Source organism: Triturus cristatus, chromosome 4_2 (genome assembly GCF_964204655.1).
Source record: "Triturus cristatus chromosome 4_2, aTriCri1.1, whole genome shotgun sequence".
Taxonomy (NCBI): domain Eukaryota; kingdom Metazoa; phylum Chordata; class Amphibia; order Caudata; family Salamandridae; genus Triturus; species Triturus cristatus.
In genome coordinates, this window is record NC_140586.1 from 779,393,258 (window position 1) to 779,420,427 (window position 27,170).

General features: G+C 40.1%; 1 protein-coding gene and 1 pseudogene across 1 annotated transcript in view; both read left to right on the forward strand.

Moving 5' to 3' along the window:
• The window catches only part of LOC146835031 (cytochrome P450 4B1-like), a 268,573-nt gene that overhangs the window by 172,570 nt on the left and 68,833 nt on the right, over positions 1 to 27,170 (forward strand). The window contains exons 7-9 of the mRNA XM_085602692.1: positions 1,427 to 1,533; positions 3,300 to 3,490; positions 9,412 to 9,545. Coding sequence (XP_085458818.1) covers positions 1,427 to 1,533; positions 3,300 to 3,490; positions 9,412 to 9,545 — 432 coding nt within the window. The remainder of the gene's footprint in view (positions 1 to 1,426; positions 1,534 to 3,299; positions 3,491 to 9,411; positions 9,546 to 27,170) is intronic.
• Positions 11,284 to 12,714, forward strand: LOC146835032 (UPF0235 protein C15orf40 homolog pseudogene; annotated as a pseudogene).

The window sequence follows — 27,170 nt, forward strand, 5'->3', positions numbered from 1 at the left end:
AATGCAAAGTGTGTAATAAATGTTTTTGAACATCCGCAGTGAATTTTGTTTCAATACATTTGCAGGTATTATTGTTGCATGCTATGTAGAGGAAAATTGTTCAGAAACACCATCCTGTGACATTCAAACTCGGCACTCCCTTAGAGTTACTATGTACCTTTGGACGCCTATCTAAAAATGCTGTAGTATTTTTGTTTTTTTATAAGAATGACATGGACATCAGCATGCATTTTGCCAAGCAAGTGTCCATGGTGACAATTATCTGCTCCAATATGAATCTCATAACATGCCTAGATTAATGGACACAAGATAAAAAAAAATAATAATTTAAGAGTTCAAACCAGGATAAGTTCCACAACTGCGCTTGCTTGAGAATAATTAGATCAAATGCGTTGCTTGATAGTCCAAACATGATCAAACTTGCAATAAAAATGTGTCTTCTCAAACAAATGTTTTTGACCAGTTGATTGAGATTTCGAGGTCAACAAATCAGTAGACTCTAGGGAAGCAACACATCTTGAGAACGCAGATGCAAATCCATCATACTGGACACATTGGAGCAGGGCCGGCATTAGCACCAGTGCGACAATCTTTGTTGGTGCTCACAAAAACCTCTTTCTCCACAAATTCCCTCACTTCTATGCTCCAGCAGTGCCCCTCATCTCTCCATAACCCCTCTCTTACATGCATTTAATTTGTTTTATAGCTTTACGCATGCCAGTGTTAAGGGGTCAGAATACACACACACATTATAAAGAGACAATTAATCGAACTTTAGTAAATGTTACATAAGACATGAGCATTACTAGGTGTAGGAGTAAAATGTCACCAATACAAGTAGACAGTATGCTCAAGAGTGTTTCATCTGGAGAAGCATAAACTCAGGATTTAAAATGTACCACAGTGGTTGGCTTTACTAATAAGAGTCTATTTCTACAAGTGACACAGAACCGAAAAATGTTCCAATGCATGGCCGGCTCTAGGCCGGTGTGCCCTTTCAGCCTCGCCTGGTGCTTACCTTGGGGGTGAGGAGATACCATATTTAGAAATTACCTTTTACAGACATTATTAACTTGTTAAGGATAGAAGAGATTTGTTGGTGTGTAGAAAGTTGCATTGGTCCAGGGGGAGATTATTAGTGTACTTTTGTCAAAGAGATAATTCTTTACTACTGCTCATGAAAGTTTTCAAATCAGCGTGCATGGAAGCTACTTGGGTGTAGCCTCTATTTAGCAAGGGATAGTCTCACTAAATCAACAATGTTTCTCAGCGAGCGTATGGAATTAACTTGCTCTACTAGAAAATCCTGCGTACTCTATTTATGTCAAATGTCTCATTAAAGAAAATGGTTCTTTTCATGATACTCTGTCTACTGTAGAATGTGTTTGATTGTAAATCAAATGTAATCAGTAATTGTCTATGGCAGATAAAGTCATTCAACAAAGAAAAGATTTGCTGAAAAATGAGAAGGAATTGGAGAAAATCCAACAGAAAAGACATTTAGACTTTCTGGATATTCTTCTTTGTGCCAAGGTATGGGTTCACATATAATAATGTTTATTTTTACAAAGCTCTTTTCGTGTTTGTTTGTTGTGACACAGTAGTGACATAGATTGTGTTACGGATAATGGCCAATGCCTAATAGATATACCTAGAAATAAGGTGGGAAGAGTAGGCTTCAGGTGTGAAGTACACCACATCATAAGAAGTCCCATCAATTTACACAAATTAGTACCTCTGTGGGGTTATGAAACTCCCTAGTCTTTAGGTGTAGGGGCACGAGAACCCAACCAGTGGTGTGTGTTCTTTAAGAGAGATGAAAACAAATCAGGTTTCAATAAAGGAGACACCTCATGGAAGCATGACGTATGAAGGGGAGGTTGCGAAGTTCTTCCTTAATCAGATATCCAGGTTCTACGAATAGGACCAGTTATTTGTTTTTTAGTGATACAACATCCTAGTCAGTCTCTGTGTCTTTATGTACATCACCATCTCCCCTCTGTTATGGTGGTCTTCTCTTGTGTTAGAGAGTGGTCACGTTGTCTTAAGAGTTAAACGTTTGTTTAGGTGTCCACTAGCTTTTATTTGGTTGTGTCACCTAGTGCATCGCTAAAAAGCTGTCATGTTTTGACCTAATTGTTATGGCTGGCATACATGTTTCACTACCATGAGTTTTTGACTATTTCATCAGGGCCATAAGGACATAACAGGCTTCTTCAATGTCGACACATCTCCCTGCATCTCAATGAGGCACGCCACAGCATGCCATTGCTTCTAATCATAAAATGAACCCTTACTCTAACCCTAACTTTTACCAATGATATAGACCTAACTATGGACATTTTAGACTGATTTCTCAAGATAGCAATTTGAAATGTTCTTTTTTCTGTTAACTACTTTTTGCTGTAATTGCTTCTTTGTCAAGTGATCTCTATATCCCCTGCAATGGCTTATTTGTCAAGTCATTTCTGGTTTTAAGTTGCTCTGACATAGTCCTGCAAGGTAAAGGTTAATTAGCTGACCGTATGTCGTGTTTGAAAAGCTTTCTATGGTTCCTTTCACATTACAACTAACAGAGACCTCTCCCTTATACACTATGCCAGTCTCCCGGTAATTCATGCATCACTAAAAAGTAGGCTCTCCACTCTCTCACTGGGAGAATTGTCAATTCAAAGGCACGATTAAACCCCTTTTCATAAAGCTCCTGTATATCTTCCTCCATGTGTTAGGGTTGCAGTATTGCTGAATTTGTTTCCTATAGCATGCAGCTTCTAGAAGTGCCCATTTCAAACCCAAATCAGGAAGGACAAAATAATTCAAAATCAGTGCTTAGATTTACTTAGATGCTCAAATGGATATGATAAACTTCTTGAATGCCTCACACAGATACCATAATGATAGTAACAACAATAGAAGTCTGCCTAGTTGGAGCCTACTGTTGGAGCAGACCAGTGTAAAACAAATTTACCAATTGCGTATGAGTGAGGATTGTGAAGTCTACTTCATCTTCTACAGCTAAATAGTGGAGAAGTTTTCAATATAACTTAACATTGTACTCAAGTATATTCTCTAAATGCTCCAGCGCAAATTGACAGAACTTTCTTCCAGCACCAAAATACCTTCATTTAGAGTTACCATATACACTAATGTATGCCATATTCTAATCAAACACTTTCTTCTCTCTAGCTCTTAAAAAATTATATGCCTCAATTTGACTTCCAAAGGACTGGTAGTATATTTAAGTTGTTTAATGCTAAATTGGCTCTGGATCTGCTTTATAATATGTTTTTTTTCATTAGGATGAAAATGGACAACCACTATCTGATAAAGACCTCCGGGCTGAAGTGGACACATTCATGTTTGAAGGTCACGATACAACGGCCAGTGGGATATCCTGGATGTTATACTGCATGGGCCAAAACCCAGAACACCAAACGAAATGCAGGGAAGAGGTCAAGGAAATCCTGGAAAACAGGGACACAATCAAATGGTGAGATCAGGCATCTTTCCTACACATTAGTTTTACACTTTTCATCGCTTTAATTGTTGTGTACAGATTGGTTAAACTGTGTGAGTTACCAACCAATAGAGAGTATAGAGCTCTCTGCTCTGAATGGCACTTTGTAGTTGAAGAAATCGGTAACGATTGCAAGTGCAATGGAAGTGGCAACTCCTATTTGTGAATACACCCAATGGACGTGCAAAGGGGATGACATGTGGGCTCATGTGCTTGTGTGATTTGTGTGATTTGCCACCCGCCTGCAGTTTGTCTCAGGGAGTCCCACAAGGACTGTGTAATCAGGCTAGCCAGTTATCAATATGACATGCAAATTGGTGAGAACCTCCCCATGGCTGTTGTAATAAGCTGTATGGGTGTTTGTTATACACAATGAGGGCAGTAACCTCACTTACCACACATCATCATCTCTGAGTGCTTGCCAACACTTCCTGGTTGAAATGTTGGCCGTCAATCAGAGCTCTGCACAAGATTGTCATTATTCATGAAGGCTTCGCAACCACAGATATATAAATGTGGATTTCTTTTAATTGCTCGAATATTACTACACTGTATGAATCCAAATAACTGAAAGAGTGATCTGCAAAACAAAATCTACCTTTCTGCCAACTCTGGTGCAGTGCATTCCAACAGTTCGGGCTGTAGTAGTGTTCAAAATCCCTATGGGAATTAACATGGCAAACACACTTTTTTGGGCCCCCCACCCCGGCCCTTGCTTGACAGATTGCCCCAAAACTTTCCATGCACATCAAGACACACTGGGGCACTTTTATTGAAGAGGTTTGTGAAGATTCGTCAACCGTCGCCAAAGATATAGGCAAGTCAAAAAACGCTATTCCCATGGTATTTTGAATTTCATTTACATCCATTAAGGGGTGGAACACTGAAGGAGAGAGTAAAAAAAGTAGTATTTCCCATTTTAACTCCCATAGGAATCATTCCCACCGTTAACCACAGATAAAGTGCAGGTATGTTTACGAATTACAACTGAAAAATCATGCACAAGAGCCATGCTAGCCATAACTTGCATTCCAAATGCAATGTGCAATGCTTATGATCTCATATTATCAATAAATAACAACACCTAAAAGGAAAATGCTATTAAAAAACACCACATACACAACCGAATAAATAATACTACTTTCATATTTGTCACTTTTAAATTGGTACGGGTAATGTGATATGTAATCTCTTCTGGTGGGCCAGATATAGTTTGCATGCCTATTGTGTGAGGCATGGGGTTTTGTCCTAACCACAACTTGCAAATTATAGTAGTTTTTTATTTTAATTTGTAACTATAACAGTTCTTCAATCAGGGCAAATGAAATTATGTGATTTTGTGGCTGTGATGTTTTATCATGGATTTACCTAATTTCAACATTGCCCATCATCTGCTGCATAATCTGTAGATTTTAACAGTAAAAAAGTCCCTAATTCAAATGGATGAAAAGTTACTAAAAACTTGGTGACAAATGTTGCGCTTGCAGTGAAAGTCACTTTGGAAAGTTTGGCTGGTTGCTTTCGGTTGCTTATTGATGTTTTTGGATGTTAAACTGATACTACAGATACGCTACCTATGCCCAGCCAGTGTTAAGAAGTGTAAAAATAACAAAATGCAAGGTGCAGTTCAAGTTTTGGCTCTGGGTATCTCGGGTTCTTGGTGAACCTACAAGCCCTATATATCACCACAACTGCAAGGGTCCAGCGGACGTAACGGTATATTGCTTTTAAATAAATGACATGTTAATACTTAGAAGACGTTCAGGTGAAAACGCTGGCACAAATGGCTGTTTTTGTCAACTCAATTTCAAGAATTGTTTTATTTAAACAGTTAGGGCCAAATGGACGACGGTTTTTTAGCGTGCGCAAGGGAGTTTTAGACCCCTTTACGCACGCTAAAAGCCTTGAGCCCATGTACAAAACCTATTTTGCGACTCGCTAATAAATTAGCGACTCGCAAAGTAGGTTTAGTGACTCGCTATTAGTAAGGGGCGTCCCCTTCCTAATAGTGACTCATGAGGCATGTATGAATGTTTTGCGCCCGCAAATGAGGTTGCAAAACACTTGCAAATTACCACCTACTTCAAGTAGGTGGTAATGCAATCAGAAATGGGAAGGGGTCCACAGGGGATCCCTTCCCCTTTGCAAATGCATGCGAAAATATTTTTTAAGGGCAGGCAGTGGTCCCTGGTTAAAAGCACAGACAATATGAAAAACCAACTATGTCCCAGTAAAATGCTAAAACTATGTAGAAGAGTTTGGTTTTTGGACAAAAGTCTGCATGTTCCTGAAATCAGGGAAAATGGTGATGTTAGCACCACCATCTCTTTGTTGATACCATTTTCAGAGAAAAATACTGACACTTTCTTCTGCAGCACTTTTTCCCCATTTGGTCCCTAAAACCCAAAATGTTGCTGTAGTTTGGCTAATTTCTCAGTCTCCTCGAGGGGAATCCACAAACCCTGGGTACCTTTAGAATCCTCAGGATGTTGGATGAAAGGGACTCAAATTTGATGTGGATACCTTATGTGGACAACAGGTACAGGGGCCTAGGCGCAGACAAGCCCAAATAGCCCAAAAAAGGCTTCGCACAGGTGTGGGAGGCCTAGCAGCGAAGGGGTTAAAATTAGGGTGTCAAAAGTGGTATTTTAATAATAATTGAAGACTTCGGTTGACAATTCAAATTAGATTTACCAGACATTTACGGTTTGTTCTCTTCTGTGGTTTTGGCAAGTTTGGAGATCCATCTAGGAAGGGGGCCAACGTTTGGAATTTTGAGGCTTTAGCAATTTAAGACCAGTGCATGCATCTCTCTTTTTAGCAGGTCCAACAAGAGGACACAATTAAATGAGGCATCAAAAAACATTGACTTTCTAATAACTTTAGTACTGTTTTAAAGGGTCTGCACAACAGTTTCAATTACAGATGTCAAGAAAGTGGAACACTTAATAGAATGGTCAATAAAGCAGTGTTCCCATCTTAACTCCCACTCAAATCTTTTTCTCTCCACTAAAGAAAAGAAACATGAATTTCATCATATATGGCATGAACCTGAAACTTTAATCAGGCCGTTTCTTGGTTTGGTGTAAATCAGTTCAGTAGTTTTTGAGAAATTAGTTTGAGAAAAATGTAGCAGTGGGCTTGAAGGGGCTAACAGGCACATGCATCAAAGCTTTTTGCGCTCGCAAACGGTGTGAATCGCAAAAATCGTCCGTTTGCTATCGCAAAATTAGCTTTTGCGATGCACGAAACAACTTGCCACTCGCAATTAAAAAAATTGCAATTATTTGTGATCTCTTAAATTGCGATTGCATTTAAGGAATCGCAAATTACGATTCCTTAAATGCAATGCAAGATGCCTTTTAAAATAGCGATTTCGCTATTTACCGCAAAATCATACCAGATGGTAAATAGCGGAAACTTTGAAAAATGCACTAAAGTGCATTTTTCAAAGTTGTAGGTTACACACACACACATGCCCTTGGGACATGTGTGTGCGCAACATATGTGCACAGATCAATTTTAGGTGTGCAACAGGGTGTCCTTTTGACACCCTTGCACCCTTGAAATTGAGCATGCAATTTCCCATTCATTCCTATTGGCCTGTAGGCCCATAGGAATGAATGGGAAGCCATTCCTTATTTGAGACTCGCAACGTGCGAGTCGCAAATAAGGAATGTGTAGGAATCGCTATTTTTATAGCAATTCCTACATGCATAGGCTTTTGCCAGTCCTTATTTGAAATTCCTTAATAATCGCAATTAAGGACTCGCAAAATCCTACCGTGATGCATGTGCCTGTAAGAGTTTTAGTTATCTGGACTGGTAGTCTATAGACAATCCTCGAACCAGGGTTCCCTTACTGTTGGTGGACCTAAATGAAAAAGCGAAAAGCTCCACCATTGGACGAAGGAATTCTTTTATCTTGTCATCTATTTCAGGTCTGCGGACCCAATGTTGGGGCCCCAAATTCTAAAACAGGGTCAATGAGCACTTAATTTTTTTTTAAACTACAAGGTTAGGCCACCGGCCAAGCCCTGCCGATGAATCCTCTCTGCACCTGACTAAAGAGTGATGGATGCAGGGCCTGAGCGAAAGGACAGGTCCTATGGACAATCTCTTTTGAACATTGCTGACGGAATGAAAATAGAACTTTACTCAGGGGAGTGTTTTTATTTGTAGTAAATCTAATCCGTAATTTTTGAGAAATTAGTGTTAGTATGTTAAATTAGCTTTAAAGGATTGGAATATAACGGTTCCTAGAATGTTAATTCTCAGAGTTCCATGAATCCAGTTTCACGGATCTAACATTTAAAACAATATAACAATCTGACAGAAAAGGGATATTTCTCCTGTTGTGCATTCAGGTAGGTGAACAAACATGTATTCATAGAATCAAAGCTCTCTGATTGGCTAGCCGAAACATCAGAAAAATGTTACAGACATGATTACTCAATCACATGCATCGTGTAAAAAAATACAAATAAAAGAGAACACAGAGGAGCAGGGTAAGTACACCATCACCCCCAGGCTCATTAGAGGATTCCAAAGGGAGAACCTGCCACAGTTAATGCATTTACGAAAAAACAGAAAGCGCAGATGTTGAAGCACTTTTCATACCCCCTAAACCCTAGCTACCTTAATGGACATGTTGGTCCTTTCATATCCTCAACAAGAGAACCAACAACCCCAATGGAGGCCCATCAAAGCTCCATGAAGCTTGCCACAGGTTCAAAGTCCACAACCATGAAGCTTGCCAGGTGTTCACAAGACCTCCAATAAAACCCATCAACCATTTAAAAATTAAATTAAAAACAAATAAAGCATGGCAAAAGAGGGAATATTTTCCAGTCGCGTGTTGGGCATTGTCACATCCCGGCTGCACACAGCAGAGAATGATTAGCAGTGGGGAGCAGCCCTCCCATGGAGCGTTGGGTGCAGAGCCTTGCCTTCGTCCAAGCCCTGCAACCAACTACCATTGGACACGGTCAAAGTCCAGACACAGGGGGTTTGGCCACTCATGGTGGGGTGACTGTTGAATGTGGTATATGAGCAAAATTTAAAATCACTGAAAAACAAAGGTTTCAGAGAAGCTATGGTTAACTTTGTTTGTAATAACTTAACATTGGTAGTAAAAAGAATATGCACTGAAATAAACAGTTAAAGTGCATTTTTGGGTTAACAATTAAAAAAAGAAAACTCTTAAATGTACACGTTTTGGCTAGACTGCAGTTCATAATTCACACAGCAGCCATGCCAACCATAAGTCACACACCTAATGCAGTGCTCATCATCTCACAATATTTATACCAATAAATAACACCTCAACACACAATGAAGTAAGCTAACAACACATACTTAAACCACTAAAACATTGCATTCTTTGTCATGTCTTTGATAGTGTTAAGGTTAATGTGATCGGTAACGTCAGAATAGTTACAACATTTGTAAATGCATCTCACATCAAGAGTGAGGTCATGGGCATTCCATTGGGTGTACGACTCATAGCTTGCATGGCTGTTGTGCAATATAAGGAGTGCCGAGGTAATCATAACTCGCGAATTTCAGTATTGTTTTGATATATGAATGTCTTTTTTCACTGTGAAAGGCAGCAATATTATAAACTAAATCCTTTACAGATCATATTTTAAGGTTATCAAGAAATTGTATGAATGTGTGTAAAAAAAATACAGTAATTCATGCTGTTGATTTACATATGTTAAAAAGTTTGATAGAAAAAAATTGCAGCCTCCTTTTGGAAAAGAATGAGCCATCTCTGTGTGAGGCAATGTAAGTAATGTAGTATTTTATACACTACTCAGTCACGCTTTAAACATAATTTTGCATTCTGTAACATGTACCACAATTTTACAGTCACAGTACCATGTATTTCAGGGATGATCTTGGTAAGATGACTTACACCACTATGTGCATCAAGGAGTGCCTTCGCCTCTATCCACCAGTACCTGGCATCTCGCGAAGTCTCACTAAACCAATGACATTTTTTGACGGGCGGACATTGCCAGAAGGTATGAATTTTAGTTCAAGTAAAAACCAGTGTAAATAATGTAATATTTTGTTCTCATGAACACATTATAGAGCCATCCCTAAGTTAATACAAGAACAAGGATCAGTTAAGACGAAAATTCACCGAACATCACGCAATTCCTATTCCAAGTCCCTTTAATGGATCCACAAAGGGAAGAGCACCAGAAAGCATTTAGGGCCTGATTTAGATCTCGGCGGACGGGTTACTCCGTCACAACAGTGACTGATATTCTGTCCGCCAAAATATAAATCTCGTAGGAGATAATGGGATTCATATTTTATTCGACAGAATATCCATCACCTTTGTGACGGAGTAACCCATCTGCCAAGATGTAAATCAAGCCCTTAGTTCCTTCAGGGTTGTGTGCTGCAGCAGAACCCCTCTAATTAGCAGGCTATTTCATTGTCAGTTCGATATCGTTGATTTTAGTTGTACAGGATTTCGGGTTGTAGCTGGCATCTTTTTGCCTGACAAAGGGCACAAAGGTTATAGATGTAATGCTGCCACTTTATAGCTGTCTATGAAATACACAGTTTTTGCATTCAACCTATTTCTAAAAACTGTACAAGCCCAAAGTCTGATGTACTTCATCACATGGTTCACTCATTTGGGGTTTCCTATAAATAAAGGGTGCACACATTTTATGTAGTGCAGTTTACAGAGTATTTTTCTGGACCAGAAATGTAAACAATGTTATACTACACAACAAAGGGCAAAAATGTGGATTGCTCCCAGTCTTTACTTGTCTTTGGACTTTGAAGAATATTTAAGGAAAAATGTCTGCGAAGACAAAAGATAAAATTCAGCAGGACGAGGTAGGTCACAGTGTCTGAGGAGGAAGCGTCATCATCGGGTTGCTGCTGGACTAAGCTGTGGTGAAGATTTCTATGTTTGATGTCTATGTCTTGCGGAAGTCAAATATTTCCAGCGGGTCAAAGCTGAAGGCTGTAGCCAACAAGGACTCACAAGGCCAGATACACCTTCTGCGAGGACCCTGTCAACAGGATTTGGTGCTATGGAGAAGAATGTAGCAGGAGCTGCCCCAAAGTCAGGCCAACCAGGCAAAGCACCCTGGGCAGAATGGCGAGGAGGTGGGTCCCGGTCTCCACTCACTTCCAAGAGTCAAGGACTAGAGGAGCACCTCTCAGAGGGTCAGTATTAACTCAGACTGGGTCCTATTGCAGGTTCAAGATGGTTAAAGCATTTTCTGTCCCTGAGGCCTCTGATCAGGAGGTCAACCAGCTAGCCCTTGTAGTGGCTCTAGACATCTTGGGTTCAAGCAGGAAAGCAGGTCTCAAGCAGCAGGGCAGTCCTCTGAGGGTGCAAGGCAGGTTTCAGGCAGCAGGTCAGCCCTGTTGGTGTGGCATGGTATGGCAGTCCTCTGAAGTTCACAATAGGGCACAGTCAGCAGGGCAGTCCTCTGAGAGTCCTTGCACAGGTCCAGAAATGAACTGAAGAGTGGCTCTAAGGGTCCCATGTTTATACCTGACACCAGCTTTGAAGTGGAAGAAATGTCTAGAAGTCTTCCCCAACGGGGCACATGACTTGCTGCCGTGTTCTCCCATACTTTCAGATTATTACCCCAATCTACGCCCATCTCTGCAACAAAGTTACCTGCTGGTCCCAACTGCCTGGATTCCTGCTCCAGTTCGATTCTGTTGAATTTCCTCAGTGCGACTCTCACTTAAGAATACTGCTCCTGGCTTGTGAGATGGACAATGCCTGAGAAAGACAAAAAGCTGGTAAAAGAGCAAAGCAAAGATCCAGTGAATCAACCTACAGAGTCCGGTCCTGTTGGGGTTGATAGAAATGGCTCCATCACCATAGCTATACATGCTAAACCCGGCTCAAAACTAAATGCCATTGCAGATGTGAGCAGTGAAGCTGTAGGTGTAGCTATCGCCGCACCGCCCACTTTGTTATATTCCTTATAGGTACCCTATATAGGCGCAGGTAACACTGCAACCTTTCACCTATATCCTTCCATACATAACATACATAATGGTTCATAGGGATTGACCTTTTACCTAGATACAACACTGCATTCAGAACGCAGGTATTTCCCTAGTTCGAAACTCATACATTATGCATGAGGCTTCTTGGAAGCACAGCAGGACTGACAGCAGGAAGAACATCTCCTGTATATTACCTCTGTGTAAAGTTCTGGTCCGACGTCATCCTTTAGGGCCGACACAGTAACACAGCAAGGTAGGACCCCTGGGGAGAACTGTGGGTATATATACATCATGTCTTGCTTAGAAAGACAGAGGAGACTATGACTTCCTGGCTGACACACTGACCAGAGACGCTGAGATTCCTGCATGCAGACACTCCAGCTAGCAGTGGTCTAACATCCCTCGAACGGTGTCCAACTCGAGACCAGGACGGGGTCCCATATTCTCTCCTTTATCAGGTAATAGGGTTGACTAGATCCTAGAGGGATTCTTGGCATAACACCTATACAGATACTAGGTACATTTAGGTACATCTAATTAGGGAGGCACTGTAGGAGTACGCATTTATTATCATGTATTTTATGTACTTGTATATATTCATGATTACTGCAAGATGGTAGAACTATACCATCCCTTTACTTTTGTGGTACTGCTAATCATATATCTCTGCTACTGTCTAATGATTGTTACAGCACATCTATTTTACACTATAATAACAACTGTTCAATAAATCGTTATTGAAACGCCCAGACTGTTTATTCTCTGTATCTCTGAGAGAAACCAAGTGACCGAGGGAAAGGTAGTATATTGTTTCCACGATCCTTGGGGATCAGGGTTTGTCATGTTCTGAGGTTGCCAGAAACTATCCTATTCTAATGGCACTGTGAGCTAGCTAATGCAAACAGGCTAACATATCCGGTGGGGGTGATCGGAACCAGTCTTGCACCAAACCCACAGTTTTTGTTATCGGAACGTGTAGATCCTGTATAGGGTTTATAGGAACTACACAACAACTGAGGGTGATAGCAAATGCCGAAGTGTGCCGTCATCTAGCTAAAGTTCTAGAAGTTAAAAAGAGCGATGTGGTTTTGGATAAGGGTGGACATTTTGGGGAAAGTGGTAAAAATTTTAACACCAAAGAAGCCAGAAGATATCTTGGAGAAATTGAAGAAAGAAGCTGCTACGACAGGTTGACACACCAGAGAGGCACATGGATAGATCAACATTTTAAGGATAACTAAGAGCTAAGAGTTAGATGTAAGGCTCTTGTTCTAGTGCATGGTGCCCTGTATCATATTGTGGCTTCTTATTTTAGAGCCAGATTTAGATTTTATAATCCTCTCAGAAAGTTGAGATCCGCTTACAGACTTGGCAGCGGTCCCCAGAATGCAGCGCACACGAGCTTATCTGGGCTCATTTTCATGGAAGCAGCTACCTCTTGAGTTGCGAGTAGTGAGTGATATTGCAGTGTTCAAGAGAAGCGATAAACGTGGCTCATTGTGCAGGATTAACTTTTGTCATTCACCTTCCGAATTATGCTTTTCAATCCAGAAGCAAAAGGAACAAATGCTGAACAATGCAAACATTCACCCCCAGTCACTAAGATCTGGGTTTAATACTCCATTCTTTTGCTCACCACGCCACCCCAGTTTGGACCTAGCTATATGTAGATCAGTCTTGACCCTGTTCCTCATGGGAACAGTTCAGCCAGAACTGTCAAGTGGGGTCCTCCCTCTACTAGGAACAAGCATCCTGGGACCGGTTTCGGGGCATCACCCCTCATCAGCCAGGCTAGCTTGAATCCAGTGGCGCAGTTAGCACAGGAGCCACGTCTGGGCATACCTGTCCCACTCGGGGTGACAAATGAAAAAAGAACAATTGTTGGACAGAATGCAGAACAATGTCATACATTCACCCCAGTACAGAGATCTGGGCCTAAATACATTGTTTCTTTTCTCCAGATGCCATTCAATTTTAGATCCAGCCATATGCAAATCAGTCTTGACCCTGTTACCCATGTGAACAGTCCAGCCCGAACTGCCAGGACAGGTCTTCCCTCAACTGGAAACAAGCATCCTCGGACCGGTTTCGGGGTATCACCTTTTATCAGCCTGGCTAGCTTGTCTCCAGTGGCATGGAGAGCACAGGACCCACGTATGGGCATACCCGTCCCACTTGGGGTGACAAATTCAAAAAGAACAGTTGATTGACAGAATGCAGAACATCGTCATACATTCCCCCCACATGATAAGGGTGGGCATGCCTCACAATAGTGAAAAACAAGTTTGTGAGTTTTTCACTACCAGAACATATGAAACTTAAAAGTACATGCCCAACCTTTTTATTACAACGAACACTGTCCTATAAGGCTGTCTAAGGCCTACCTTGGGGGTGACTCACATGTTAAAAAAAGGAGATTCAAGCTTGGAAAGGGGATTAATTTGCCAAGTCGAATTGGCAGTTTGAAACTGCATACAGGCTGCAATGACAGGTCTGAATCATGTTTTAAGAAGCTACTTAAGTGGATGGCACAAGAGTGCTACAAGCTACATGAGTAGCATTTAGTTTACCAGCCCGGGGTATATGTTATACCACTCAGCTAGGGACTAATAAGTCAATCAATCAATCAATCAAAAATACTTGTAAAGCGCTCTACTTACCCGTGAGGGTCTCAAGGCGCTGAGGGGAGGGGGTGCCGCTACTGCTCGAAGAGCCAGGTCTTGAGGAGTCTTCTGAAGGTGAGCAGGTCTTGGGTATGCCGTAGGTGGGTGGGGAGGGAGTTCCAGGTCTAGGCGGTGAGGAAGGAGAAGGATCTGCCACCGGAGGTCGTTCGTTGGATGCGGGGGATAGCGGTGAGGGCGAGGCCAGCGGAGCGGAGCTGGCGGGTTGGGGTGTAAAAGCTGAGTCTGCTGTTCAGGTAGGCTGGTCCGGTGTTGTGCAGTGCTTTGTGTGCGTGGGTGAGGAGCTTGAAGGGGATCCTCTTGTCGACAGGAAGCCAGTGTAGGTCTCTTAAGTGGGGGGGGTGATATGGTGGCGGCGGGGGACGTTGAGAATCAGTCGGGCAGAGGCGTTTTGGATGCGTTGGAGTCGTCATAGGTGTTTGGCCGGGATTCCTGCATAGAGTGCGTTGCCGTAGTCCAGCCTGCTGCTGACGAGGGCCTGTGTCACTGTTTTTCTTGTTTCAGTCGGGATCCACTTGTAGATCCTGCGAAGCATGCAGATAAGTAAATCAAATATGCCAGTCAGGTGTAAGCCAATCTTACTATATATTAGGGAGTGAGCAAAAACACTTTAGCACTGGTTAGCAGTAGTGGCCGGCTTTGCTGGGGAGGCGGGTGCGAGGCGTTGTGGGGGGGGTGGGATTCGCAGGGGTGTTGCGGGGGGATCATGGGGTGTCGCAGGGAAATAAAGAAGTCAAATTAAACATCCAGCGTCTTCTCTGCTCCTGCTCTCCCGCCTCCGACAGGAACAGAAAGCAGACAGCCAGGCTCCCTCCCCTAAGCCAATCACAACGCTGCAAGTAGCGTTGTGATTGGTGGGGACGGCGCCCAGTTAGGGGCTAGTGGGCTGGGCATGTTCGTGTTGCAGCCTGCATGGAGAAGGGCAGAGTGCGCATGACTGGTTTGGGCGGCCCAAAAGGGCTGACCAAACAGTTTTTGCACACTCAGGAGTAGGCAAACCGCTCCTCCCCTGCCCTGCTCAAAGAGCAGAGCAGCCCCGCCCATCAGCCTGCCCGCATTGCGCAAAGCAAACATAAAATGGTAATAACTAAAAGTTATTACCGTTTTATGTTTTGGCTTTCTCGCACTGCAAGAAAACAGTGGGATGACGCTCCTCTGCCCTAGTGAAGGAGCCGCCCCTGCTGGTTAGCACACAAAATCCTAAGGCCAATTAAAAAACAAGTAATACAAAAATAGGAGGGAGTAGGCAACACGTTTGGGGAAAGAGCACCCTAGGCAGACAGGTCTAACAATGAAAGATAGCAATCAGCCGTTAAAGGCAATTAAAAAACGCTTTATTAATCTAAAGTCTTCAAATAGTCTAATGTTCTTGTATTCTCAGTTTCCTAAAGCTTTAGGGATGGTTATGTAGAAGATTTTTGTGGGTTTATATTTTTATACATCATTAAGATTTTGCAGAATGTATTTCCACACTAGATTGAACATGTGTTCACTGATATTGTACTATTACTTTTTAGAAAAAGTCTTTATGTTGTAGAGAAATGCAGTTTTCTGCTATATATTAACGGTGCCACAAATCAGGTACAAATGCCATCTTTTCTAAAATGGAGGTCACCTCTGTCACTCATGTTCTTCCACTCCCTGCACGTCTCTGCGGTGCATCGTCAGGCTGAGATGTACAGGTTTATTTCAACTGTTATTGCTATTCTGCTCTTGGTGAACTTTCCCCAGCTCAGTCACAAACCGGAACATTACCAAGGTCCTGTTGGTTCACTGTGCCCTATTCATTCATATAAAATGTAACTGTTTTGTTATGACATCTCTGGATGACATAAGCATAGAGGATATTAAATAATTGTCCATATAGTAGGATTTTGCTTAGGCATTAAGGCAATATGATGTTTATTTTTCATGTGCCCTGATTTGTTGACAAAATGATGCATTTGTGCACACCACTGTGAGGCTGCAAATACTGTAATTTCATGTGGGAAAATAATATATAAAAAGCCTTAATTTTGATGGGGAATCAGAAGACTTTCCTGTTCCACTAAGGATGCTTTCCACTTCTGTCCTGATTTGGTGGCCCCTAGGAACTTAAATAATTTCTGATTTTGCATTTCTGTGTGTAACATTTACATTGAGAACCCTTAAGTCATTGTCGCTGTACTGCTTAATTTTAAAATTGTAATAAAACCCTTTAAATGTTTTATTAATCTAGAACTCAGGTATTGAGTGGGCCCATTTACTTAATAAATCGTATTTCTCATTTTGATGAATTCGACGTGCCTTAAAGCGGGACATGTTGCCTCTTAAAATAGAGGTTTAACACAAGCTTCAATCGAGTGGAATGTGTGTACATTTAGGATGTCTAAACTTTTGCGGTACCTCGCACCCATAGTTATTGCCCGCATTCATTTTGTGTCCTCATAAGGGCTGATAGTGCACAAGCGTCCTGTGGTACTAAACATGCAGTGCCCCACTGATCTCCTTTGCTCAAGTGAAAAATCATCTCAAACATTAGCACATAAAGTTTGTCTTTTTAATAAATGTACTTTATATTAATCTCTGCCTTCTGTTTTGAGAAACACTTGTGTTGCATAAAGGGTTTGGTAACTGCTGGTGCAGCTAAAGTCCATTTAGAACTGGTATGATTGCCATGGCCCCCACCCCTCTTTGTTTAGCCAAAGGGTTTTGTACTTTCTTTTAAATGTAAGCATGTATGGGATAGCTGCAGGCTAGCATCAACACGTTTTCTGCAGCTCCAAGTACTGAGCATATGGTTATTCAAATTGCAATATGAAATAAAAATAGCAAATACATGGATATTCCATGATCGGAGGCTTGGACCACAGACTTGCACCTACTCCACGGGTAAGTACAACTTTCCTCAAAATAGTCAGAGTTTTATTTACTCCAGAAAATAAAAGAACAGAAGAATTTGTACACAGTGTATGTAGGACATGAATACATTATATGCATGATGAGCGAGTGTACTTTTTGAAGTAAAAACAGTGCCTCGTGCATTAGAATGCAAGCAGTCGGAGGAGAAGGTAGAATCAGACACCGACAGCATGAGGGTTATAGTCCTTTTGGTGGGAGCAAAGACAGGATTTGTGTATTTGATTAAGTATTGGTGCTGTCAACACAGGCCTAAAATGATCTGAAAGAAGGCAAAGGGTGACGGAGGCCCCAGAGGCATAGGTGCTCTGCATTCCATGAACAGGTGTGGCATCGGTAACAAGGATTTCATGTTGTAGAACGCTGTAGGCGTGTTTGTGGTATGTTGGTCCCTGACTGCAGGTCATGAGGTACGCTGAAACACAGCAGTCTTGGTGCCAATTTTACTAACACGTCTTCACAGGACATAAGCATATGGTCATCGAGGAACAGGTTTACAAACAGTCGTAAACCTTGCTAATTATTTCCTGTAAAATGGTTGACGTCTTTCTTCTTGTTCTCAAAAGCCTCAGGTGTAAGCCTAGGAAACATATGATCATACACATTTTCTTGTGTATATATATATATGAACATTTTGTATTTGGCTAATATTGCTGCTATGTATATATTCCATGCGATTGTTTGCACTTTGTACTATCATTGCGTATTTTGCACAACAATACCATTGCAGTTTGCATTTTAATTTGCATTTGGCCCTCATGTCAATTTCCAAAGAGATGCACTGTAAATTTATTCATGAACAGTTTACATTTATCCAATATTGCTGCTATGCATATACTCCATGCAGTTGTTTTGCACTCTGTACTATTATTGCGTATTTTGCACAACAATACCATTGCACTTTAATTTGCGTATTTTGCACACTCAGCAATTGCACTTTGTAACAGTACTGTTCATGTTCCTTTGCACCTTTTCATGTATTTACTTTCGGCAAGAGAAAGATAAATTTTAGCCCACATTAAGGTTTTCCGTCATACATTTCTGGTGTAGTCATTACAATTATATTTGCATATTTTGTATTGATACTACTTATTTGGAGATTTTTTCTATGTCCTTCTTCACAACCATCACATGACCTTTGAGTACTATGTATATAAGGTTGTTAATAATGGCGTTTACTTTATGTGATCAAGGCCACCTTGTGGCCGAAACGCGTAATGACATGCTGTGTTGATGCTGGTTCTAATTAAATTCCTCTGAAGCACGACTGGTGTCCATGTGCTTTCTTCTTCGCCTGCCTGGAAGTGGGAGAATGCGCCTGGTGTTTGCATATATATATATCTATATATATATATATATTCACAAAAAAAACATAGGTTTCAGGGACGTTATAGTTACAAATTATCATTTTAAAAACCTTTGAAACTCACTGAAAAAACATAGGTTTCAGGGACATTATAGTTACAAATTAGCATTTATAAAACCTTTGAAATTCACTGAAAAAACCATAGGTTTCAGGGACATTATAGTTAGTTGCACATTTCACACGTACAAAACCATAGTAATTTGGATGTTATACTTAGTAGAGCTAATTATAACGCGCGCCCCCGCAATGCACTGCTGATGACGTCACATATTACATCACTCATGACCTGGTCAGTGACTGAATATATATATATATGTATATATATATACATATATATATATATATTCACTTAAAAACCATAGGTTTCACACATGTTATAGTTAGCTGGACATTTCCCTCGTAAAAAAACAATGAAATTCCCCCGTTATAGTTAGTGCAGGCAACTATAACTCACGCGACCGCAATCCTCTGCTGATGATGTCAGATATTACATCACTGTATTTAGACACCTATTTACCCATGCCTTCTTCCATTAATCTTTAGCTATACATATATTACAAATATTTATTTTTCAGAAAGACACATATGTCATCAGTGATGTAATATCTGACATCATCAGCAGAGGATTGCGGTCGCGTGAGTTATAGTTGCCTGCACTAACTATAACGGGGGAATTTCATTGGTTTTTTACGAGGGAAATGTCCAGCTAACTATAACGTGTGTGAAACCTATGGTTTTTTAAGTGAATTTGCAAGATTTTTTAAATGCTAATTCCTAACTATAACGTGTGTGAAACCTATGGTTTTTTAAGTGAATTTGTACGTTTTTTTAAATGCTAAGTTATGTATTTATTAATATTTTTTTTTTTCAGGTTTTTCACCGTGCGCGCACCGTGCGCGCACTGTGGGCGTTCGGTGCGCTTCGCGCACCGAAGGCCCACGATGCGTTGTGCGTGCCGTGCGCGTACGGTGCGCGCACCTCGCGCTTTTTCGAAAAAATAAAACAACGTTTTTTTCACCCTGGGGGGTCCTTCAGTGACTCCCTGACAAAGGCTAGGGGGTCAGGAACTGTCCACCCTGCCCCCTTTTCACGTTCTCCACCTTTGTTTTTCACTGCCTCAGACTGCGAGAGACAAAATGGCGGCCGACACTTCCTGATTTCGACTGATTCGAATGTTTACTGACATCTAACAACCAATCAGAATTGCGTTCGCGCACGTCACGGTGCGCGCGTATAGATATTTATATGGTTTTAAATGCTATTTTCTCAGGAAATACTGAACAGATTTACACCAGACCTGCAAAAGGCACTTCCCTGACCTGAGGACTACCTCTCTGCCAAATTTCAAGTAATTCTGTTCAGCCGTTCGGGCTGTAGCTGCGACTAAAGGTCCTATGGAAAAATACATGGGGAAAACGTGTTTTGGGACCCCCCCTTTTTCTCGGCCCCCGCTTGACGAATCACCCCGAGACTTTCAGGGTAGGAGCTGAACGGAGCGCCCCATTTCTTTTGAAATTTTCGCGAGGATTCGTCAACCGGTGCCAAAGTTATTCAAAATAGAATTTTGAGATTTCCTATGGAAACTCGGTCCTAACTATAACTATCTACTGGCGATCGCCAGTAGATAATATATATGTATATATATATTCACTGAAAAAACCAGAGGTTTCACACACGTTATAGTTAGCTGGTCATTTTACTCGTAAAAAACCAATGAAATTCCCCCGTTATAGTTAGTTCAGCTAACTATAACTCGCGCGCCCGCAAGCCACTGCTGATGACGTCACATATTACATCACTCATGACATGGTCAGTGACATCACTCATGACATCACTGATGACATCTCAAATGACATCACTGATGACATCATCCAGTGAGTATGTGTTTTTGAAAAATTGTGTATTTTTTAATTATATTTTTTAAATATTTCTTTTTCAAAAATTTCCCTATGTATATATTTATATATTATCTGTATCCTTTAATTTGGTGTGGCTCATTTGTTTTTTTTAACTTTCAATTAGGATAAAGTTGAACAGCATAGTTAATCTCTTCTATTAAGTTATGTCCACTTTTTTTTTTATATATAAATTCTTAGGGTGCGCGCTCAGAGCGCGCACCTAGTACGTTTGCGTACGTTTTTCATGAATTCCGGCGTCTGTTATTTACGTACGCATACATACGTTTTAGTGCACGCTCGGAACGCGCACCCAGTACGCATGCATACGTACGCATGCGTGCGTGCGTCGTACGTGCTACACGCGGTACACTTCCGTATTCGCGGAGAGTACGCGCGCTGACGTTTGCGCATACGCGCGTGCTGCGTATGCACGTTACGTACGCGCATAGTACGTATGCGCATGCGCGCGTACGCGTTCGCGCATGCGTAATTGCACCGTGCGCGTTCGGAGCTTGCTCAGTGCGCGCACCTCGGGTTATGTTAATAATAAAACAACACTTTTAATTGGTTTTCATTACTTTCAGTTTCAGATTGTTTCAACACCACACCCAATCCCCTCATGGCAAGTCATGTGATGAAGAAACATCACTTTTCATTGGTTCAAAGTACTTTTAGTTCCAGATTCTTCCAAAATCACACCCACCCCCCTCATTGTTAGTTCTGATTCCCTAGGAGAAGGAGCTAATCTGTTTTTGAGATACAATGGCAGAGCAGCAGCCATCTTCTGAGAGTGAACAGGACACTCTTGAGAGGCAGAGGAAGCAGAAAGACTCCTTCATATGGCAGTTTTTCACTTTTCCAGAGGGACAAAAGAAGGTGAATGCACCAAAGGTCACCTGCAAACTGTGTCAGCGCATCTTGTCACGTGGGAATGCTAACAAGAAGTACTCTTTTAGTATTCATACTATGATGAGGCACGTTGAGGCAATGCATCCAGTGACTTTTCGTCGAGCTTCTGGAGCAAACCCTCCACCTGCTCAGCCGACGACATCTGCAGCAGCTCAGCCGAGCACATCTTCGGCAGCTCAGGCGAGCACTTCTTCTGCAATGGTGCCTTCACCTTCTTCCACACCTCTGGATATTCGTCCTTGTTTTGGGAGGATGACTACACACTGCATGGATTGTGGTCTTCTTATTTCTTTGGGTGAGAGCAGTATTGATCTCATTCAAAGAAAATTTGAAGAGCATCTTTGCGAAAGGCCATAATTTTCTTTTTTTTTTTTTCGTTTTTCTCTTCCTCTGTCCCTACATTAACTCAAGGGCTCTTTTTAGAGCCACCTCAAATCAAAACACAAAAACTTGTTTTTTAGAATCTATTTCTCTTTTTTTTTTTAGGGTGCGCGCACTCAGCGCGCACCCAATGGGTTTTTTAAAAAAAATAAATCATTTTTTTCACCTTTAGTAAACCTTCAGGGACTCCCTGACAAAGAGAGGGGAGTGGCAAAGTAATTAAAAAAGAGATGGTGTACATTTCACAGATGAAGAGAAGAGAGTCTTCCTATTAAACTTTAAACTCTGCATCAGTATTTATGTATAGGTACCCAAAAAAGATAATAGCTCATTTTAGTGCTGCATTATAATTGCCTGTATTTACAAGGAGAGGAAAAGACACACAAAGAGGCTTATCCTCTCCTTGTAAATATGGAAAAGCACCCTGCGCCACTAGTTCGTCAAGAAAATTGACGTAGTGGTGGCGCAGGTGGCTTGTAAATGTGCCCCAGAGATGTCAAGGAAATTAAGGGTAAAACAGACAAACCAAGAGTGACAGATACAGACACAGAGAGCAAACAACTGAGAAGGAGAAAGGCAGTTAAAAAGACTAAGACATATGCATACAGAAAAAGAAACATGGATGAAAAATTAGTGATGAAGGTAGTAAAGGTAGGGGAGTAGTAGAGAAGGAGTGAGGGAGTTACAAAAGAGTAGTAAAGCAGGAAGAGAGAGGAGAAGAGAAATGAGAAAAGTAGAGTAAGGAGAGGTGAAGAAAAGGAAGCATGAAACGAAACCAGTGACACATACAGATATGTTAAACTTACCTGACCATCAAAATAAATAATTTAAAATTAAATGTTTTTATTTAATTGCAAAGATAACTGAATTACATCTTCTAAATTTTCTTTCTAGTTCTGAAAAAAAGAAAAAAAGTATTAATATTCAACAATACACTTTATTAAACAGTACATGTTTTTTCATATTTAGCAAAGCAATTTTTTGCCCTTTTTTTGCTGTTTTCAGAATGTTTTGATTTTCACTGAAAATAGTGAAATCAATTGTATTCATCATTTAACAGCAGGCAAAAAAAAAAAACAATCTGAAAGATTGTTTAAAAAAGCCCCAAATGTATCCTCACTAAAACATACCTTAATAGAAATGTCAAAAATACCTTTTAAGAACAATAACAATTTTCAAGAAATAACGTCTGTAAACCTTGTTACAAAAGAAAATTTTCCAAAATAATATCTGTCAAAGAAGTCCACAAATTTTTTTTTACCTTTCCTTAAGGCCAAATGGTAAGTTTAAAATCACTTTTGAGCGAAATATCCAATTTTAAGCCTTTTAAATTTTAATAATGCTTTCTTCCGATGATGATGTTAGTATTTAAAATTTGGGTTTCAGAAAAATTAGGTACGAATTGGGTAAATCATAAGGCAAATGTTGCTTGAAAATCAATTGAGAATCATTACACAGTGTCCATCCTTTTTCACATTTAAGATAAACTGTGTAATGACCAGAAGTTATAGAAGGACCATCAAAAGTTTTTCCAGATATAGATACTTGGTTGCCAACAAACTTCTTTAGTAAAGTTTCCAATTTTGTTCCATCAGCTCTACAACGTTGTACCATTAAAATTACATACTGTCCATATTTCTTTAAAAATAACGTTGACAACATTTCAGATTTACATTTAGAACATTCCATGTTGTGATTAGCATCTTTAACTAATTTACTAAAAGTCACGTTTTTACTCTCTGGTAATGGTAAATATTTGAATCTTTCAGAATCAACATTAGTATTGCTTGGGTTCATACAGTTATCACAACAATGTTCCCATTTATAAGAGACACCAAATAAATTTTCTACTTCTACCCCTTCATCTTCTAGTACCATCAGGATATACATCAAGAATTCCTGTGCATCTTGCTGGACATTTTGTGTAAACTGTGTACGTCCAGAACATACATCTAAAAGATTTCTAACATCAGAAGCACTTTCTATTTTAGTTTTATCATTACTCAGCTTCTCATAAAGGAGACTCAGCAAAGAACAGAATCTTTTTTCATGATTTAGTATTATCTGCTCTTGCAAAAAATCAAGATAAAATACAACATTCAGCACTACATTTGCGTAGCAGTTGACACCAGAGCTATTTTCAAAATGACAACCAACAACCTCTTCCACACTGTCCTTTTTCTTTTTGCTTGCAGTCACATCACTATCTTTTTGTTTTCTCTTCTGTACATCCTCATTACAGATATTCTCAAATCTCCTTTTCCGACAAACAACACGTTTTTCAAACACAGGATACTGACCTAAATGAGGAGCATAGCTTCTTCTTAATCTATTATACTCCTTTACACAGTTTGCATCAGCATTAACTTTTGAGTCATCAAAGTCTAGCATGAATAACCCAGATATTTTTTTCACTCGTGACAAAGCAACATATACCGTACCTTCTTTAAACACAGTAGATCCAATGTTTACAAAAGCTCTATCAACAGTTAATCCTTGAGATTTGTGAATAGTTACAGCATATGCTAGAGAAAACGGAAACTGCTTCCTACGTACATATAAGTCTTTCACAAGCAAGAAACGAACTGAACAACGACAAATGTCTTTAACCTCTTGTATCTGATCAAATTTTATTTTTAAACATTCAATTCCAACTTTTTTCTGGTAATTAACAAAACCCACAACTCTTCCCATAGATCCATTCACTAAACCTTTCTCTACATCCAAATTACGTCTTAAAATTACTCTACAGTTCATACACACATAAAGATTCTTTTCCAAACCAGCTGTTTTTGAAATGTTTTTCTTTAGAGAATCCAATTTAGTACCCAATTTGCCTGTCAATATAATAGTTATTCGTTCATGTTCTATTTTATCCACAGCTTCCAGTTTTATGATCTCTTCATTTTCCAATTTCAAAAGTTCTTGATTGAATACAGAGCATTCATGTAGTGTTGGCATTAAGCAGATTACAGTATTTTTTTCCGCAATTTTCTTGTATATTTTCTCTGGAACTATTTCTTCTGTTGGAAACAAATTACATAGCAATCGACTCTGTAATGCTTTTCTGCCATGTTCTGTGAGTAGTCCAATTCTTATATCTTTCAGAATACTTGCATAGTCCTCATCATTGGCTTGCCTCATATTGGTAATGAGTTCCTTATACTCAAAATATGTCCAAATATTTACATTGCCTATACTTCCTAACGACTTTTTCGTGTCTTCATGTGTAAGAGTATGGAATACCGGTTGTCCTTTAACTGGAGTAAGTTGCAAAAGATCTCCAAAAACTATGACGTGTTTTCCTCCAAATAACACGTCAAAGTCTGTCTTCAGAATTTGCTGCATTCTTAAATGCACAAAGGCAAGCATCAAGTTTGATACCATGCTAACTTCATCAATAATGAGTACTTTCATTTTCTTCAATACTCTTGAAACTTCCAAGCATGCTTCTCCTGCTAGTTTGTGGTACTGTATTTTGTTCTCGTGCTCTACTGGTAACATTAGCAAACGATGTAAGGTAACTCCTTTGATGTTATACGCTGCTAACCCAGTTGGAGCAGTAACAACACAAGACAAAATGGATTCCATTTTCTTCTGTAGGTAGCTTCTAATTACATTAATTAGGAAACTTTTTCCAGTTCCTGCTTGTCCACTTACATACATTCTTATTGGTTCAAAAGATGTGCATGAGCACTATTTATTTTCATGTAGTAATCCGTGATCAATTTTTTGTCTGACTTCTTCATAAATTTGTTTTTGTTCTTCATTCAGTTGCTCCTCCAAATATGTTAAGTATACTAAATCTTCCTGAGCTTGATTCATAGCTGTTTCCACTTCGTTCATAGCTATTGCTGCTTCATTTTCGACGATCGGTTGTCATAGAGGATCTTGACTGAATGTCCCAGAACTTTGACTGTCTTGAGAACTGTCTCTAGCTACTTCAGCTGCAATTGTTGATTCTTGTTCAATTTCTTCATTTAACATTTGAACATAAGTTGTGAAAGTACTGCATTCTATGCTGTCTTTGCTAGCATTGAAGGAATCTTCATAGCTCTGAAATTCTCCAAGTAGTTCGTCCTCTGAACGCCATGGTTTAAACAGCTGCAAAAGTGCCAAGTAGTAAAATTCCTTTTTATCAGGAGTGTCGCAACTCAGCTTCCGGTGATTTATCAAACTTCCTTTTGTTTGCTTCACCAAACATCCTTCCTCACCAATGACTTTATATTTTCCATTGTTGATATCTTCTGTGGCATTCCGTTTAAAAATAAAGTTCTGCAGCACTTCATAGAGACACATGTTCTCAAGGTGATGACTTCTTTGTGGATAATATGTGTCCAACATGTTTGTTCTTAAAATGTCTGTACTTTCTGGTTCGAACTCTGCTAAATATTCAATTTCTCGAATAGATTTCAGTACCCGATTTCGCATTCCTGCAAGACCTAAACTTGCCGAAATTATTCTTCTGGATTTTGAGTACAGACTTGCAGATGATAACCTATCTGAGCATTCGTAGGATCCAATTTCTCGATGCGATAACATCTTTAAACTGAAACTGTATAGCTTCTTACTGACAGTCTTCTCGTGAGAAATCTCTTCCCACATTTCCTTCAATTCCGTTTTCTCAGATTTAGTGATGTAAGATGTGACATAGCAAGCAACTGCAATAGAATTGTCAGCCACATACTGTATATCCATGTTTGCATTCCACATGGATAAAATGACTGGGTTGTAGTCATTTATATATTTTGACTCTTCTTTTCTTCTTAGATTGTAGGTATTTTTAGGTGATTTTCTTGTAATAGTATGTCGCACAGCTGACATAAAACTGTTTACTCTTCCTTTTGAAAGAACAGGTCGTGGAAATCCAAATCGACATTTTGTGTAGAATTTATCTTTACTTTTGTACTTTCGTCGACAGTATTTTCCACACCGATGACTTTGGAAACGTAAAACTTGCTCTTTTAAATTTTTCTCTTCTGTGCTTTTAGGTATAGCACATGTTGCATATCCTTCGATGAAACTTAAAACTGCATCATCAGAATCTGTTCCAAATTTTGGGGCATCCTTGATCCACAACAGCATATGAATATGAGGAGCACCTCTGGCTTGGTACTCTTTTCTCCAAAAGAAATCCACAACTTCTCCAAGAGGTGGATTTTTTTTATTGCAGATGAAGGACATCATAGCCTCAAATCTATGATTGAAATATCTGCAAACATTAACTGGATCCAATGAGCACAATTCTCCTGCTGTCTTGTATTGGATGTTTTCAATATTTGAATTTGCCTCTCGAAGAAAATCCAGAAGATCATCCCAAGCGTACTCAGCACAGCTTAGGGTAAGGAACCATGTAGGAGTTCCTAAATTCCGTAACATACACTTCAATTCTCCATGGCGTTGGTACCAATATTCATTAGTCCCACGCTGACAAGCCATCAAATTGATCAATTGAGATTCCAAATGATCATCTCGCTGTTGCACTTTGTTCATAAAATCCTTTGCAGTCACATTACT